Genomic DNA, 14604 nt, shown 5'->3' with positions numbered 1-14604 from the left:
ATTTAGGCCTACACCGGCCAAACCCGGACGACGCTGGGCCAATTGTGCGCCGCCCTATGGGACTTCCAATCACGGCCGGTTGTGATACAGCCTGGAATCGAACCAGGGGGTCTGTAGTGACGCCTCAAGCACTGAGATGCAGTGCCTTAGACCTCTGCGCCACTTGGGAGTGATATGCGTTTTAAAACTAGACAAGTATAACTCAGTATGTGCTCATGGTCATCCAAAGTTCGTTTTCTGCACTATTCTATAATAACTTATCATAGGAACAACCTGATCAATGAAAACGTGAAAATATAAAGAAGCGGAAAGTCTTGTTGCCCCGGAAAAATAATACATTGTTGCTCTGGTCATGACTTGAGATAAATGCCCGTAACTTGTATTTAACTTTGAGTAAATCGTGCATTGATATCAATGGGATTGGAGATTTAGGCAAAAGTACAGACTCCAAGTAACATACTTAGATCCCAGTTCAAATTCAGCCCTTGCTCTATGAATGGATTCAAGTGATGTGCCTTTACAGTACTTTCTACTCTGTTTCAAGTCAGCATCTTGAACCTACAGCCTAAGAACATCCAATTTTGTGTCCTCTAAACTAATTTAAGTATATTTATTATGAAAATTGGCTTTGTGTTTTGAAACAGTTACACACATATATACATAAGCACAAGCGAAGTAGCTGAATAATCTCCATCTCCCCAGAACTTTTTTGCCACTCACGCATCAGAAATGACATTCATTAAGCTCAAACATTCTTTTACCCAATTATACCTGTATGTATACATGGTTTATAATGTAATATCGACATGGCAACTGTTACTGGGTTACAACAATGTTCATAAGAGCGTCTGCTAAATGACGTAAATGTAAATGTAAATAAGGATTCACTGTATTCAGCTAACAGTCCAATGATGTCTCCTGGATAGGAATCCTACAACTTAATCTACTCTACCTCCCAACTCCAAATCAAACCCTAGTAGGGCCTAGGGGTCAGTTCGGGATTGAACATAACTCTTCTCTACCAGGTGAGACATCACTGGACCTAACTGACAAAAGTGACCCATACAGATCAGTGACAGACAGTGCATTGTGGGAATTGTAGTTCTTTAGTAAACCAATACTCCCCAAACAGGACATCCTCCCATCTCCCCCCATCAATCCATTCTCACTCTGTCTTCTCTCTCACGTCCTCTTGCTTCACCTCTTTCTTCTCCCCCTCAATTTTCTCCTCCTTTTCACTCTTCTTTCCCTCCCTCTTTCCTCCCTTCATCAGCCTCCCGAACAGAATGCAGGCCAGGGCGATGATGTGGATGATGAAGTAGATGGAGGTCCAGTAGTGGACGGTGTCGCTGGCCTTCAGCAGGACGAAGCCCATACACATGTAGTCATAGGCCCTCATCTTGAGGAACCAGTGGACCCAGTCGAAGGCACTCTGGCCCCGGGGCCCCAGCTTGGCCCTGACCGACGACTCCATGGCCGACTCAGCCGCAATGCACAGGGGGATGGTGAGGAAAGACAGGTAGTAGCCAGCATGAAGCCCGTGCCAGTATGCACTGATGAACATGGTCCATCCAGCCCTGAGAGAGAGAGAGAGAGAGAGAGAGAGAGAGAGAAGTAGTACTGTGAAACATGCATCAAATGACATTCAGGGGACATCTTATCTGGCAGTTACAAATACATTGAAAGTTGACTGTAGTTTTGTAGTTTTTAACAGACTGCTATGAGACAGTTTATTTACACAATACACATGCCTTCTCTAGTGAACCTGCATAGGGCCCTTACTTGAGTGCGTAAGCCTTGAAGGGGTGAGTTGGGGTAGATGTAGTGATGCAGCCACCACTGCACAGTCATATTCCAGTAGCGCATCCCGTGGCGGACCTTCACACAGAAGTCAGTGTTGTATGGGTCAATGTTCTGGATGGTTTTGAAGTCGTACAAAACCGGACTGTCAGGGTCAGGGCTGGAGAGACAGAAAAATCAAAACCAAGATTAGCAGGTAGCCTAGCGGTTAAGCGCATTGGGCCTGTAACTGAAAGGTTGCTGGTTCGAACCCCCGAGCTGACTAGGTGAAAAATCTGTCAATGTGCCCTTGAGCAAGGCACTTAACCCTAATTGCTCCTGTAAGTCGCACTGGATAAGAGCGTCTGCTAAATGACTAAAATGTAATTAAACACAAATAATTATGAATTAACGTACTTTACTGTTTTCCCCAACTGGACTGAATATCCTGTGTGAGACTTGCCTGTAGTTGACAGTTGGACCCCCTCCCGGCTTGGAGAGCGCCCCCTCTGGGTAACAGCCCAGTCCTGCGCTGATGCAGCCAGCCTCTGCCCCACACCATGCAGCGTAGAACCGCATCCGGAACACAAAGAACACCACCGTCATGTAGAACAACCTGGAGGGAGGGACAGAGAGAGAGAGACCTCATTAATATTTAACTACAAGTGAAAGGCAACATTGGTCTGGAATACTAAACAAACAGAGTTCTGTCTCCATTCTGTTTAACTGGAATTGGCGCTTGTCCTTCGATTGTTTTCAGTCATCTGGGAAATCATTCCGAGACATTTTGCCCTCTATTATTTTATGGTCTAAAATCCCGTAGCTCTTTGGAGAGAGAAAGACAGCGGTGAATGAATTCACAATTTTGTTATGCCAACTCAAAAGAAAGAAATACATGAAAAATAAATCAACCTTTTTTGATGCAAGCAACTATATATTTTTTTCCCAAAATCAGGAGTGCTGTTTTGCTACCTGAAGAAGAAGTGATGTTCCAGGAACTCTTCAGTGAGGACGTATGCCAGGGGGAAGTACGCGTTGGCGGTCAGGAACAGAGCTCCGTAGACGGGCACCAACCTCAGCCTCAGCATGCAGGGTACCCGGCCAGGAAGGTCCAGGGAGCTGGGCTGCCTCAGCCAGTCCACATAGGTTTGGAACCGGAAGAACGGGCCTTTAGGGAGATGCAGGGATAAAATGAAGGGATGAAGAGAGAGCATTGAGGGACAAGTGGTAGGATAGACAACAGGGGATGGTATGAGTTAGAAAACATAATGAGGAGAGAGAGGGATCATTGGAGGACAAAAAAGGGATAGATTGTAAGGAGGAGGAGTGTTATTGGGTGATGGACGAAGGGGATGAGTAAAAAAAGGAGGGAGAGTTACAGGAAGGTCGTGTAGCGGAAGAGAAAACGTAAGCAGACTCACACAATATTTTACTAGTGGCAGATAGAAAGAAAGACAGAGAGAAACAACAACAGTTAAAATGGGTGCAAAAGCAAATTAGTGGCAAATCATACTAAATACATGATACGTTTACACCACACACATACACACTGAAGTCATTCATCTGTCTCCATATCAAAAAGAGATCCAGAGAAATGGGTGAACTGTGGATATGTTGACAGTAGCCCTGTATGATGAAACAAACTAGGGAATGGGGCTAGACAGCCTTACCTGTCATTATACCCACATAGCAGTAGCTATAGGCTATCATATCATAGAGGGAGGGCTCTTGGGACAGTCCACCAACCACAGGAGACTTGGAGAATGAGCTCACTTCCTGTTTCTTCTCTATGTGAAAACTCTGCACCTCATTGGCCAGACTGACCATCTGAATGAAAACAAGTGGGTTGTTACTGTAAACAACATCATGATGCATAATGCCATTGCATTTCAGTAATCGTGTATGTGTGTGTCCTCCATCTCTTCCTGTAGATGTACCTTCAGAGTGAGGAGTAGCTGGATGGCGTTGGCGAAGGGTGTTGGCGGCGGCAGGCCGAACCATGTGACCAGTCTGAAGAAGAGGAGGTAGAGGAAGGTCCAGGCCAGAGAAAGAGCTGGGGCACTCCTAAGGAAGGTAAACAGGGGAATGGGTGAGAGAGAGAAGTTCCTGACTGTCACACTAAATAGTGACACAACATTAAGACACAGGAGTGTTCTACGGTGTCTGTTGATATATAATTTGTATATTTTGAATAATGTCTCTTAGGGCTGGGAATTGTGAGGGACCTCACGATAAGATATTATCACGATACTTTGGTGCCGATACAATATGTATTGCGATTCGATACTGTGATTTTATTGCGATTGGATGTTCCAAACATACTGCTCACCATATGTTTGCTGCAAAGGGACAAGAGAGAGCCATGAGAAATAAAAGTGCTGAAAACAAATTGGCTCCGTATTTAAAAAGAAGATGGAGAACAAGCTATGAAGGAAAAACACTGGGGTTTTGGTGCAGGTACAGCCAACTAGCGCAAAAATAATATTGCGATATTGTCAAAACGATACGATATATCGTCAAAGATAATATCTCGGTATGTAACTGTATCGATTTTTCCCCCCATCACTAATGTCTCTCACCGCCAGCTGCTCTTGATGATGATCCATGTTCCGAGCACCGTCACCAGTGAGTGGAGCGCATGGACCTGACAGGTTGCTATGGTGATCGAGAGGCCCAAGAGCAACGCTGCCCCCTGCTTCACTGGAGGACCTACAGCAACAATAACACCCACACACAACACTTACAATAAACCTTGAGAGCAGAGCAGATAGGCCTATTCTACATCATGTGTTAACATTTTTGTAGACATGTTATCGTGACTGCAACTGCCTTTTCATTCTTCTGTCCTGCTTGTTACCAGAATGTCTTGAAAAGAAAAAATCCAGAGAAAGCATTGTGTTTTTCAGTGTTCATCTATTCTAGGAGATACCGTGTAGGTTAGGTGAATTTCTTTGACGGCCCAGATAGAATACTCACTCAGGTACCGGAATAGGAACCCGATGGGGATGGAAGCAGCGAGAATTCCCAAGTAGACCAGCTCATCTGGAGACATTCCTCTGCACGCACACACAGTTGCACAAAGGTACACAACACACACACGGTATGATCATGGGAACTTAAATAGGCCCTCTGTGTTGCATGGAAAAATGCTATGAGGAATTTGACTGCAGTTTGCATACAGCACCACTATGAAAGTGAGAGAGCCTGTGATTGACAAAGTCATGTCTGTTCTATTCCACGTTGCTATGCATGTTGGTCCCTCGATACACAAATAGTGGTACAAGCTAGTAATCAGTATAATAAATAGTTAATATCATACACATGCCTCAACAGCCAGAACATCATGAGCTCATTTTTACACCACTGATAAGAGCTAGTGTGTGGGCTGAATTAGAGCTCGCCTGATCATGCCATGGATGGAGTAATCACAGAATTGCAACATACGCGTTACAAATGTTAGCACCACGCTAAGCTAGTTAGCTACTGCAGCCTTGCGTGACACCAGAGCAAGTACTGCAGTGACAGAAGACAGGGGCCATATTCGTTCTATTGGAACTTATATAGGCGATAAGTTACTCATTTAGAAACGCAAAAATGTGGCTAGCTATCCCCAGGACCACAAGCTAACTTGCTAGCAGCCAACGTTAGCTCTTAGCTCAATGATTGCATTCCCTGTAGCTGTACATCTGTGTTCAAAGGATGAAGCTAAACTTCTAGAGTAAACATGTACTCACGTTTAAAATCAGGCCGACATTCAATATAGTTAAAAATCCCTGGAACAAATCTTGAATCTTATGTCAGCACTGAATGATTTGGTAAATCCCACTTCCTACTACCGCAACAACGCGTCATTCACAACCAAAACTCCCGCCCATGGACACTGCCCAGTTCCATAAATGAGGCAGTACATTCCAAGAAGAACCAGTCATTTTGGTTGAAATGGTTTGTAATGTTATATTAATACAGCGAACCCATTGATTTTTGAGGAATATTACTTAATGTCTCATAAGCTTAGTTCCACTGTCGTAACCAATGATATAGTATACATTGAACAAAAATTTAAACACAACATGTGAGCAGAGTGCCTCATGGTGGCAGAGTGCCCCATGGTGGCCCATACCATAACCCCATGGTGGGGTTATGGTATGGGCAGGCATAAGCTACGGACAACGAACACAATTGCATTTTATCAATGGCAATTTGAATGCACAGAGATACTGTGACGAGATCCTGAGGCCCATTGTCGTGCCATTCATCCACCGCCATGACCTCACGTTTCAGCATAATGCACAGCCCCATGTCGCAAGGATCTGTACACAATTCTTGGAAGCTGAAAATGTCCCAGTTCTTTCTTGGCCTGCATACTCACCAGACATGTCACCCATTGAGCATGTTTGGGATGCTCTGGATCGATGTGTACGACAGCGTGTACCAGATCCCGCCAATATCCAGCATCTTCTTCTTCAGTGGGGTTTATCGGTGGTTGGCATTCAACGTTATGGTACATTACCGCCACCTACTGTACTGGAGTGTGGGCCAGAGACAGGGAGAATCTAAATCCTACCTACCAGTCCCGTTGCTCTTAAAAAAGATAACAAAATATTTAAGACTATATCAAATGACATTCTACTCAATATACTCTTTAAACTAATTTCCTGTATCCCCTTCTCCTTCATACTAGATCTCATCCTCTCTCTTTCCCTCTGATACTGCCCACACTGTAGCAATACATGCTCCACGGTCTCTGTTTCCTGACAATAATCACACTTTCCTGTTGGATGCTTTCCTATCACATTTAATGTCTTATTCAACTGGCTGTGTCCCACCCTTAATCTTGTAAAAATAGCCTCCTCTCTTCTGTCCCTTCCTGCCGTCCTCCCCGACTTTCCTCTGTACTTGAAATAAATGCCTTCCCGTATTATCTCTATTCCACTGCTCCTGCCATCTCTGCACCATCACTGTATATATCAGTCTTTTTGCCTCTGCCTTGCTCATTGAAACTTCAACTTCAACATCCCCACTACTAAGTGCTTGTTTAACCAGTACATCTACTGCCTCGTTCCCCTCCACCCCCACGTGGGCTGGGACCCAAGTAAATCTTATCTTTATACCCATCTGTTTAATCCTGCCATGGGCTTGTAGCACCTCATAAAGCAGGTCTTGTCTGCTATGTGAGCTAAAGAACTGGAGACTCATTAACACTGCACATGAATCAGAGCAAATAACTACTCTGTCTTGTTTGACTTCCTCCACCCACTGCAAGGCCAACAGTATGGCCATCAGCTCCCCTGTACAGTGAGGGAAAAAAGTATTTGATCTCCTGCTGATTTTGTACGTTTGCCCACTGACAAAGACATGATCAGTCTATAATTTTAATGGTAGGTTTATTTGAACAGTGAGAGACAGAATAACAACAACAAAATCCAGAAAAACGCATGTCAAAAATGTTATAAATTGATTTGCATTTGAATGAGGGAAATAAGTATTTGACCCCTCTGCAAAACATGACTTAGTACTTGGTGGCAAAACCCTTGTTGGCAATCACAGAGGTCAGACGTTTCTTGTAGTTGGCCACCAGGTTTGCACACATCTCAGGAGGGATTTTGTCCCACTCCTCTTTGCAGATCTTCTCCAAGTCATTAAGGTTTCGAGCCTGACATTTGGCAACTCAAACCTTCAGCTCCCTCCACAGATTTTCTATGGGATTAAGGTCTGGAGACTGGCTAGGCCACTCCAGGACCTTAATGTGCTCCTTCTTGAGCCACTCCTTTGTTGCCTTGGCTGTGTGTTTTGGGTCATTTTCATGCTGGAATACCCATCCACGACCCATTTTCAATGCCCTGGCTGAGGGAAGGAGGTTCTCACACAAGATTTGACGGTACATGGCCCCGTCCATCGTCCCTTTGATGCGGTGAAGTTGTCCTGTCCCCTTAGCAGAAAAACACCCCCAAAGCATAATGTTTCCACCTCCAAGTTTGACGGTGGGGATGGTGTTCTTGGGGTCATAGGCAGCATTCCTCCTCCTCCAAACACGGCGAGTAGAGTTGATTCCAAAGAGCTCAATTTTGGTCTCATCTGACCACAACACTTTCACCCAGTTCTCCTCTGAATCATTCAGATGTTCATTGGCAAACTTCAGACGGGCCTGTATATGTGCTTTCTTGAGCAGGGGGACCTTGCGGGCGCTGCAGGATTTCTGTCCTTCACGGCGTAGTGTGTTACCAATTGTTTTCTTGGTGACTATGGTCCCAGCTGCCTTGAGATCATTGACAAGATCCTCCCGTGTAGTTCTGGGCTGATTTCTTACCGTTCTCATGATCATTGCAACTCCACGAGGTGAGAACTTGCATGGAGCCCCAGGCCGAGGGAGATTGACAGTTATTTTGTGTTTCTTCCATTTGTGAATAATCGCACCAACTGTTGTCACCTTCTCACCAAGCTGCTTGGCGATGGTCTTGTAGCCCATTCCAGCCTTGTGTAGGTCTACAATCTTGTCCCTGACATCCTTGGAGAGCTCTTTGGTCTTGGCCATGGTGGAGAGTTTGTAATCTGATTGATTGATTGCTTCTGTGGACAGGTGTCTTTTATACAGGTAACAAGCTGAGATTAGGAGCACTCCCTTTAAGAGTGTGCTCCTAATCTCAGGTTGTTACCTGTATAAAAGACACCTGGGAGCCAGCAATCTTTCTGATTGAGAGGGGGTCAAATACTTATTTCCCTCATTAAAATGCAAATCAAGTTATAACATTTTTGACATGCGTTTTTCTGGATTTTGTTGTTGTTATTCTGTCTCTCACTGTTCAAATAAACTTACCATTAAAATTATAGACTGATCATTTCTTTGTCAGTGGGCAAACGTACAAAATCAGCAGGGGATCAAATACTTTTTTCCCTCACTGTATATACAGCCAGATGATCTGTAATACGTTTCCTGACTTCCACCCCACATTCCTGCACTACAAATGCTGACCCAGTACGTCCTGTCCTTGGATCTTTTGAACCATCTGTGTAAATGGCCACAAAATCCTGATACACAGTATCCAGATGTCTCTTAAACAAATCAGATGGATCAACACTCTCCCTATCTTTCTGTAGTCTCTCCAACACTTCTAGATCAACTACTAGAGGCGGGAGTAGCCATGGTGGATTTACAGAAATAGCTACCGTTGGACTAAACTCCCTTCCATACAGTCCCATCTCCTTCGCCTGGGTATTACCCAACCACCCAAAGCTCGTGTTCTGTCTTCGCTCATGTTCCCAGCATGCCTGTTAAATCCCTTTCGCAGGATGAGACACCCCATGTCCTTGTAGGTTGACCCAATAATTCATTTCCAGCTGCTGTCTCCTAATCTGCAATGGCATATCCCCCATCTCCACCTGTAATGCAGCCACTGGGGACGTCCGAAACGTCCCACTACATATTCTGAGTCCTTGCCCCTGTATGACATCTAGTCTTTCCAATGAGGTCCGGGCTGCCGAACCATATGCTATACTGCCATAGTTTATTACAGATCGGATCAATGCAACATACATGGTCTTCAATGAGGAACGCCCTTCACCGTCAGACAGCGCATCACATTTAGCACTTTCTTAAACTTTCCCACCACTCTCTCAATGTGTTCTGCCCAGGTCAGTCTAGTGTCAAAGTATTCCCCAAGGAACCTGAAGGCCCCCACCCTCTCCAAGTTTTCCCATATAACCTCAAGCATACCTAATCTCCCACCTTCCTCCTGGTAAAGAACACTGTTTGAGTTTTCTCTACAGAGAACCTGAATCTCCACATTAATGCCCACTGCTCTACCTCATCTGACTATGTATGGCACATTTCTTCCCCTCTTCCATAATGCCCCATCATCTGCAAATAACGACCTCCCTATATCCGGCTGTACCTGAGAGTACAAGCTATAAAACTGCTAAATACTTAACCAATAGCTACAGATTATCTGCATTGACCCTTTTTTGCCCTCTTGACGGGTCACCGTTCATCTATCCCGTTGCCTAGTCACTTACCATCTATGTCAATTCCCTAGTACCCCTGCACATGGACACGGTACCCTGTGTCTCTAGTCAAGTTATGGTTAGTCAGTATGTTATTTTTCAGCTATTTCTCTGCATTGTTGGGAAGGGCCCATAAGTAAGCAGTTCACAGTTAGTCTACACCTGTTTACAAAGCATGTGACAAATAAAATTAGACTAGTTGTCACTCCAATATCCAACGCAGAGCAAAGGACCGAATTACATTATTCCCATAAAATGTCAAACAATCACACATCTAAACTCAGCAAAAAAAAGAAACGTCCTCTCACTGTCAACTGTGTTTATTTTCAGCAAACTTAACATTAGTAAATATTTGTATGAACATAACAAGATTCAACAACTGAGACGTAAACTGAACAAGTTCCACAGACATGTGACTAACAGAAATGGAATAATGTGTCCCTGACAAAAGGGGGGGGTCAAAATCAAAAGTAACAGTCAGTATCTGGTATGGCCACCAGCTGCATTAAGGACTGCACCAGATTTGCCAGTTCTTGCTGTGAGATGTTACCCCACTCTTCCATCAAGGCACCTGTAAGTTCCCGGACATTTCTGGGGGGAATGGCCCTAGCCCTCACCCTCCGATCCAACAGGTCCCAGACGTGCTCAATGGGATTGAGATCCGGGCTGTTCGCTGGCCATGGCAGAACACTGACATTCCGGTCTTGTAGGAAATCTCGCACAGAACGAGCAGTATGGCATTGTCATGTCAGGATGAGCCTGCAGGAAGGGTACCACGAGGGAGGAGAACGTCTTCCCTGTAACGCACAGCGTTGAGATTGCCTGCAATGACCACAAGCTCAGTCCGATCATGCTGTGACACACCGCCCCAGACCATGACGGACCCTCCACCTCAATCCCGCTCCAGAGTACAGGCCTCGGCGTAACGCTCATTCCTTCAACGATAAACGCAAAACCGACCATCACCCGATTAGATAAAACCCCGACTCGTCAGTGAAGAGCACTTTTTGCCAGTCCTGTCTGGTCCAGCGATGGTGGGTTGGTGCCCATAGGCGACATCTGGTGAGGACCTGCCTTACAACAGGCCTACAAGCCCTCAGTCCAGCCTCTCTCAGCCTATTGCGGACAGTCTGAGCATTCCTGGTGTAACTCGGGCAGTTGCCATTCTGTACCTGTCCTGCAGGTGTGATGTTCGGATGTACCGATCCTGTGCAGGTGGTTACGTGGTCTGCCACTGCAAGGACGATCAGCTGTCCGTCCTGTCTCAGGCATCCCACAGTACGGACATTGCAATTTATTGCCCTGGCCACATCTGCAGTCCTCATGCCTGCTTGCAGCTTGCCTAAGGCACATTCACATAGATGAGCAGGGACCCTGGGCATCTTTTTTTTGGGTATCAGTCAGTAGAAAGGCCTCTTTAGTGTCCTTAAGTTTTCATAACTGACCTTAATTGCCTACGGTATGGTGCATGTTCATTAATTGTTTGTTCATTCAACAAGCATGGGAAACAGTGTTTAAACCCTTTACAATGAAGATCTGTGAAGTTATTTTGATTTTTTAAAAATTCTCTTTGCAGAGGCTGTAAAACTAGTGTCAGTTTCCACCACATATCAAGTAAAAATGACACTTCAATTTGTGGTCAAATAATTTTTATTATTATTGAAAAACAGGAAGTGTCAGACACGAACACCCCCAGTCAGCCTCCATTTTAATCCTCCTCTTCCTCATCAGCTCCTCCAGCACCACCCTGGCCCTTCTTGGCATTCTTTCTCTTGACACGGCCGGGGCGTCCACCACCGTATGGTGAACGCAGGGAGAAGTCAATGTGCTTCTGGCTGTCCAGGCGCACCACGAAGGAGGGGATGTTCACCACCTGCTTGCGCACACTGGAGGGAGAAAGGAGAGATCAATGAGTGATGTTCCACCCCCATTTAATAGCCTAAACAAATAACCATCTAGATGGGGATAATAGTTTGGCATCAATGACAGGCCTCATTCACGAGGAATTCTTGACAACACAGGAAGTCTGAATATTCATTTTAATCATCGGCCTGCCTGATGAGTAAGCTACTCTTACCAAACTCAATTGAAGACCCTGCAATTGCCTTACAAGTCAAATACACAGCATACACTTGACGTTTGCCATGACCATTGGTCCACATATCTGCCCGAGGTGCAATCCCCCATACATTACCTGTCAAGCCAATAAGCCATGGTAGCAAGTCTGCCTCTTGCTTGGCTCTGGGCAGTCTTATCGACAAGGTATACAGTTTGTTACTGCATTGACCTTCCTGAAACTGTTTGCCCACTCTTGATCAGCAGGATTGGCTCTGGGCAGTCATAGACAAGGTATACGGTTTGTTACCGAATTGACCTTGCTGAAAATGTTAAACCGCGCTCAGCGATGCGCTATCGTTTCGGAGGCCCTCTAAGGATTGAGAAAGTATCCCATGAGTTGAGTCACCTCACAACAATAGTCACCTGAACAGTTAGTGTAGCCATGTGAGAAAGGACAACATTTTAGAAAAATACATGTTACAAACGGTTTATCACCAACCCGTCACAAATGTATCATAGACGCTATTCAAAGTAACAGACCAGTGTAATGATCTACCGACTTGTCCTTTCAAGCATGGCAATCTAGTGACCATCTCCCTCAGCTTACCGGATGTGCCTCTGGCGGATGAGAACGCGGGCATGGTGGATGCTCTTAGCAAGGCCCAGCTTGAACACCTGCGTCTGCAGCCTCCTCTCCAAAAATCCTCCACTTTCAGGCCCAGGATGTAATCGAGCTTCATCTTGCCCTCATCCAGCACACCGATCCTCACCAGGCGCCTGAGCAGGGCGTTACCTAGAAGACAACCATTTTCAATCACAAGGTAGGGCCCTCAACTACATCTGGACCTAATAGAGACCTGAAACCCCAGGTGGGTGCAATTAATTCAGGTAGAACAGAACCAGCAGTACTCTGGACCTCGTAGGGTAAGATCTGAATAACCCTGACTTAGGGCATCTGGAAATCTGACTGACGGCCTCATTCACGAGGAATTCTTGACACCACAGACAATCTGAATATCAATTTTTTAAATCATTGGCCGATGTCTTAACTAGCTAACAGCTCAAAGCATTTCTAACAGCAGTCAAAATATAGCTCAAAGCACAATCTAGGTGTGGTGTACCTTCAAAGAGACGCTTGGGGTCCTTCTCATCCAGAGTGAGCAACTCTCTGGCGGCCTTGCGGATCTTGGCCAGGGTGAACTTCACCCTCCACACCTCACGCTTGTTCCTCAGACCATACTCCCCTGAGAGAGATTAAAGTCAACTTACTTAATAAAGACAAAGATATTTAGAGACCAGCAGTTTCAATATAAATATGAATCAAAACCTGCTATTTGCACACATACCGATAAGTTTAAGCTCCTGGTCGAGACGAGACTTCTCGAAGGGGCGACGGGGGGTGACATAGGTCTTGCGACAAACCCAACTCCTGGCAACGGGCATGGTTGGTCAAACGTGCCTGAGGAATAATTGATATGGCTGTTTCAGTTCCAATATAGCGATTACACAAGTGGACATAATGAATCTCTACCCATGTTAATTATTCTGCAGACCATCATATAAGTCACACACCCATTAATACTAGCACGTGCAATAAGGCAGTTATGCTATTAGCAAACTATAAGTAGATGTAATTGTATTGATCATGGTCAGTTTACTGAGACAGGCTCCGCTAGTGGTTATCCTTGTAGTTACTAAGTAACTAGTGTAACTAATGGCCGTTGAAACCAACACTGGGAACATGTTAGCTATTTAACTAGCCAAGTAACTAGCGTCTAAGGATTGCTTTGAGAAGATGCATCGACTACTACAGCACATTAACGTTTGGCCTCACCGGCGCCATGTCACTCTTGCTAGCTAGCTAACGTTAGCGTGCTAACCACGTTGTAAAGTGCGTGTCCGACTGACATGAACGAATATGGCAGAAGTTATGCCAAAAATATACAAAAGATGTTCGTCGTTTACCGAAATGCACAACTAAACGTATACATTCAATACTTCCCAACATTGCGACCCTACTTCTACGGAAATACAGACACTAAAGAACACAGCCCATTATTACCTGTGTTCCACAGGCTAGTGCGATAAAGAGGAAGTCAAATTGGATTTCTCCTGTATTTATATGGGATCCCGCGAACTACATTTCCCATCAATATGTGACGACACCCACTTCAAAGCAGCAGTTGGTGAAATACCCCCCTCTGTTGTTCAACTTTAAAACTACCACTTTGTTAGTTAAACCAAAACCGTTTCTTTTCACTTGCTGAACAAGAACAACGAACTTTTCAAACAACTATCTAGTCTAGTGTACTACACGGAATGAACGTTGCCATGTATTATTTTGTGAGCTTTTGTTTAGGCCTCTGTTCGAATATTGAACATTGTTTAGAAAATGTCTCAAAATGTGTGTGTGTGTTGTGTTAGCCCGGCATCCTATGTATGTGTGTGTGTGTGTGTGTGTGTGTGTGTGTGAGACCCAGCTGTCACATAAATCTCTGACAGCCACCACTGTCAGTGCTACTGGGAGACGGAGAGCAGAGATTTACACACAACAAATGGACCAGTCTGAGTTTGTTGTTTTATTCGTTTTTTTGTTGCAAGGGTAGCTAATGCTTTTAGAACAGTGATAGCCTACTAACCAGCACACACACTCAAACAACATGTTGCACATGCACTCACAACAGAAGAGTGTGCATATGGTACCTAGTAGCTAATTGACAGATTGAGAGAGAGGGGGTTGAGGTGGTAGAGAGAGAGAGACAGCGACTA

General features: G+C 45.0%; 2 protein-coding genes across 2 annotated transcripts; both read right to left on the bottom strand.

Moving 5' to 3' along the window:
* Positions 1-537: 537 nt before the first annotated feature.
* Positions 538-5627, bottom strand: mboat7 (membrane bound O-acyltransferase domain containing 7). Its single transcript, XM_045208424.1, is given in 10 exon segments — positions 538-1577; positions 1783-1805; positions 1807-1960; positions 2243-2395; positions 2752-2947; positions 3450-3606; positions 3717-3843; positions 4359-4488; positions 4756-4835; positions 5514-5627. Coding segments are annotated over 9 exon segments (1428 nt in total). The 5' UTR covers positions 4832-4835; positions 5514-5627; the 3' UTR covers positions 538-1165.
* Positions 5628-11409: 5782 nt separating this feature from the next.
* Positions 11410-13997, bottom strand: rps9 (ribosomal protein S9). Its single transcript, XM_041852513.2, is given in 6 exon segments — positions 11410-11663; positions 12443-12533; positions 12536-12628; positions 12957-13079; positions 13182-13294; positions 13898-13997. Coding segments are annotated over 5 exon segments (582 nt in total). The 5' UTR covers positions 13279-13294; positions 13898-13997; the 3' UTR covers positions 11410-11485.
* Between the last annotated feature and the right edge of the window lie 607 nt (positions 13998-14604).

The sequence above is a fragment of the Coregonus clupeaformis genome, chromosome 28 (genome assembly GCF_020615455.1).
Source record: "Coregonus clupeaformis isolate EN_2021a chromosome 28, ASM2061545v1, whole genome shotgun sequence".
NCBI classification, from domain to species: domain Eukaryota; kingdom Metazoa; phylum Chordata; class Actinopteri; order Salmoniformes; family Salmonidae; genus Coregonus; species Coregonus clupeaformis.
The sequence above is the reverse complement of the archived record's forward strand: the minus strand, read 5'-3'. Positions and strand labels throughout refer to the sequence as shown.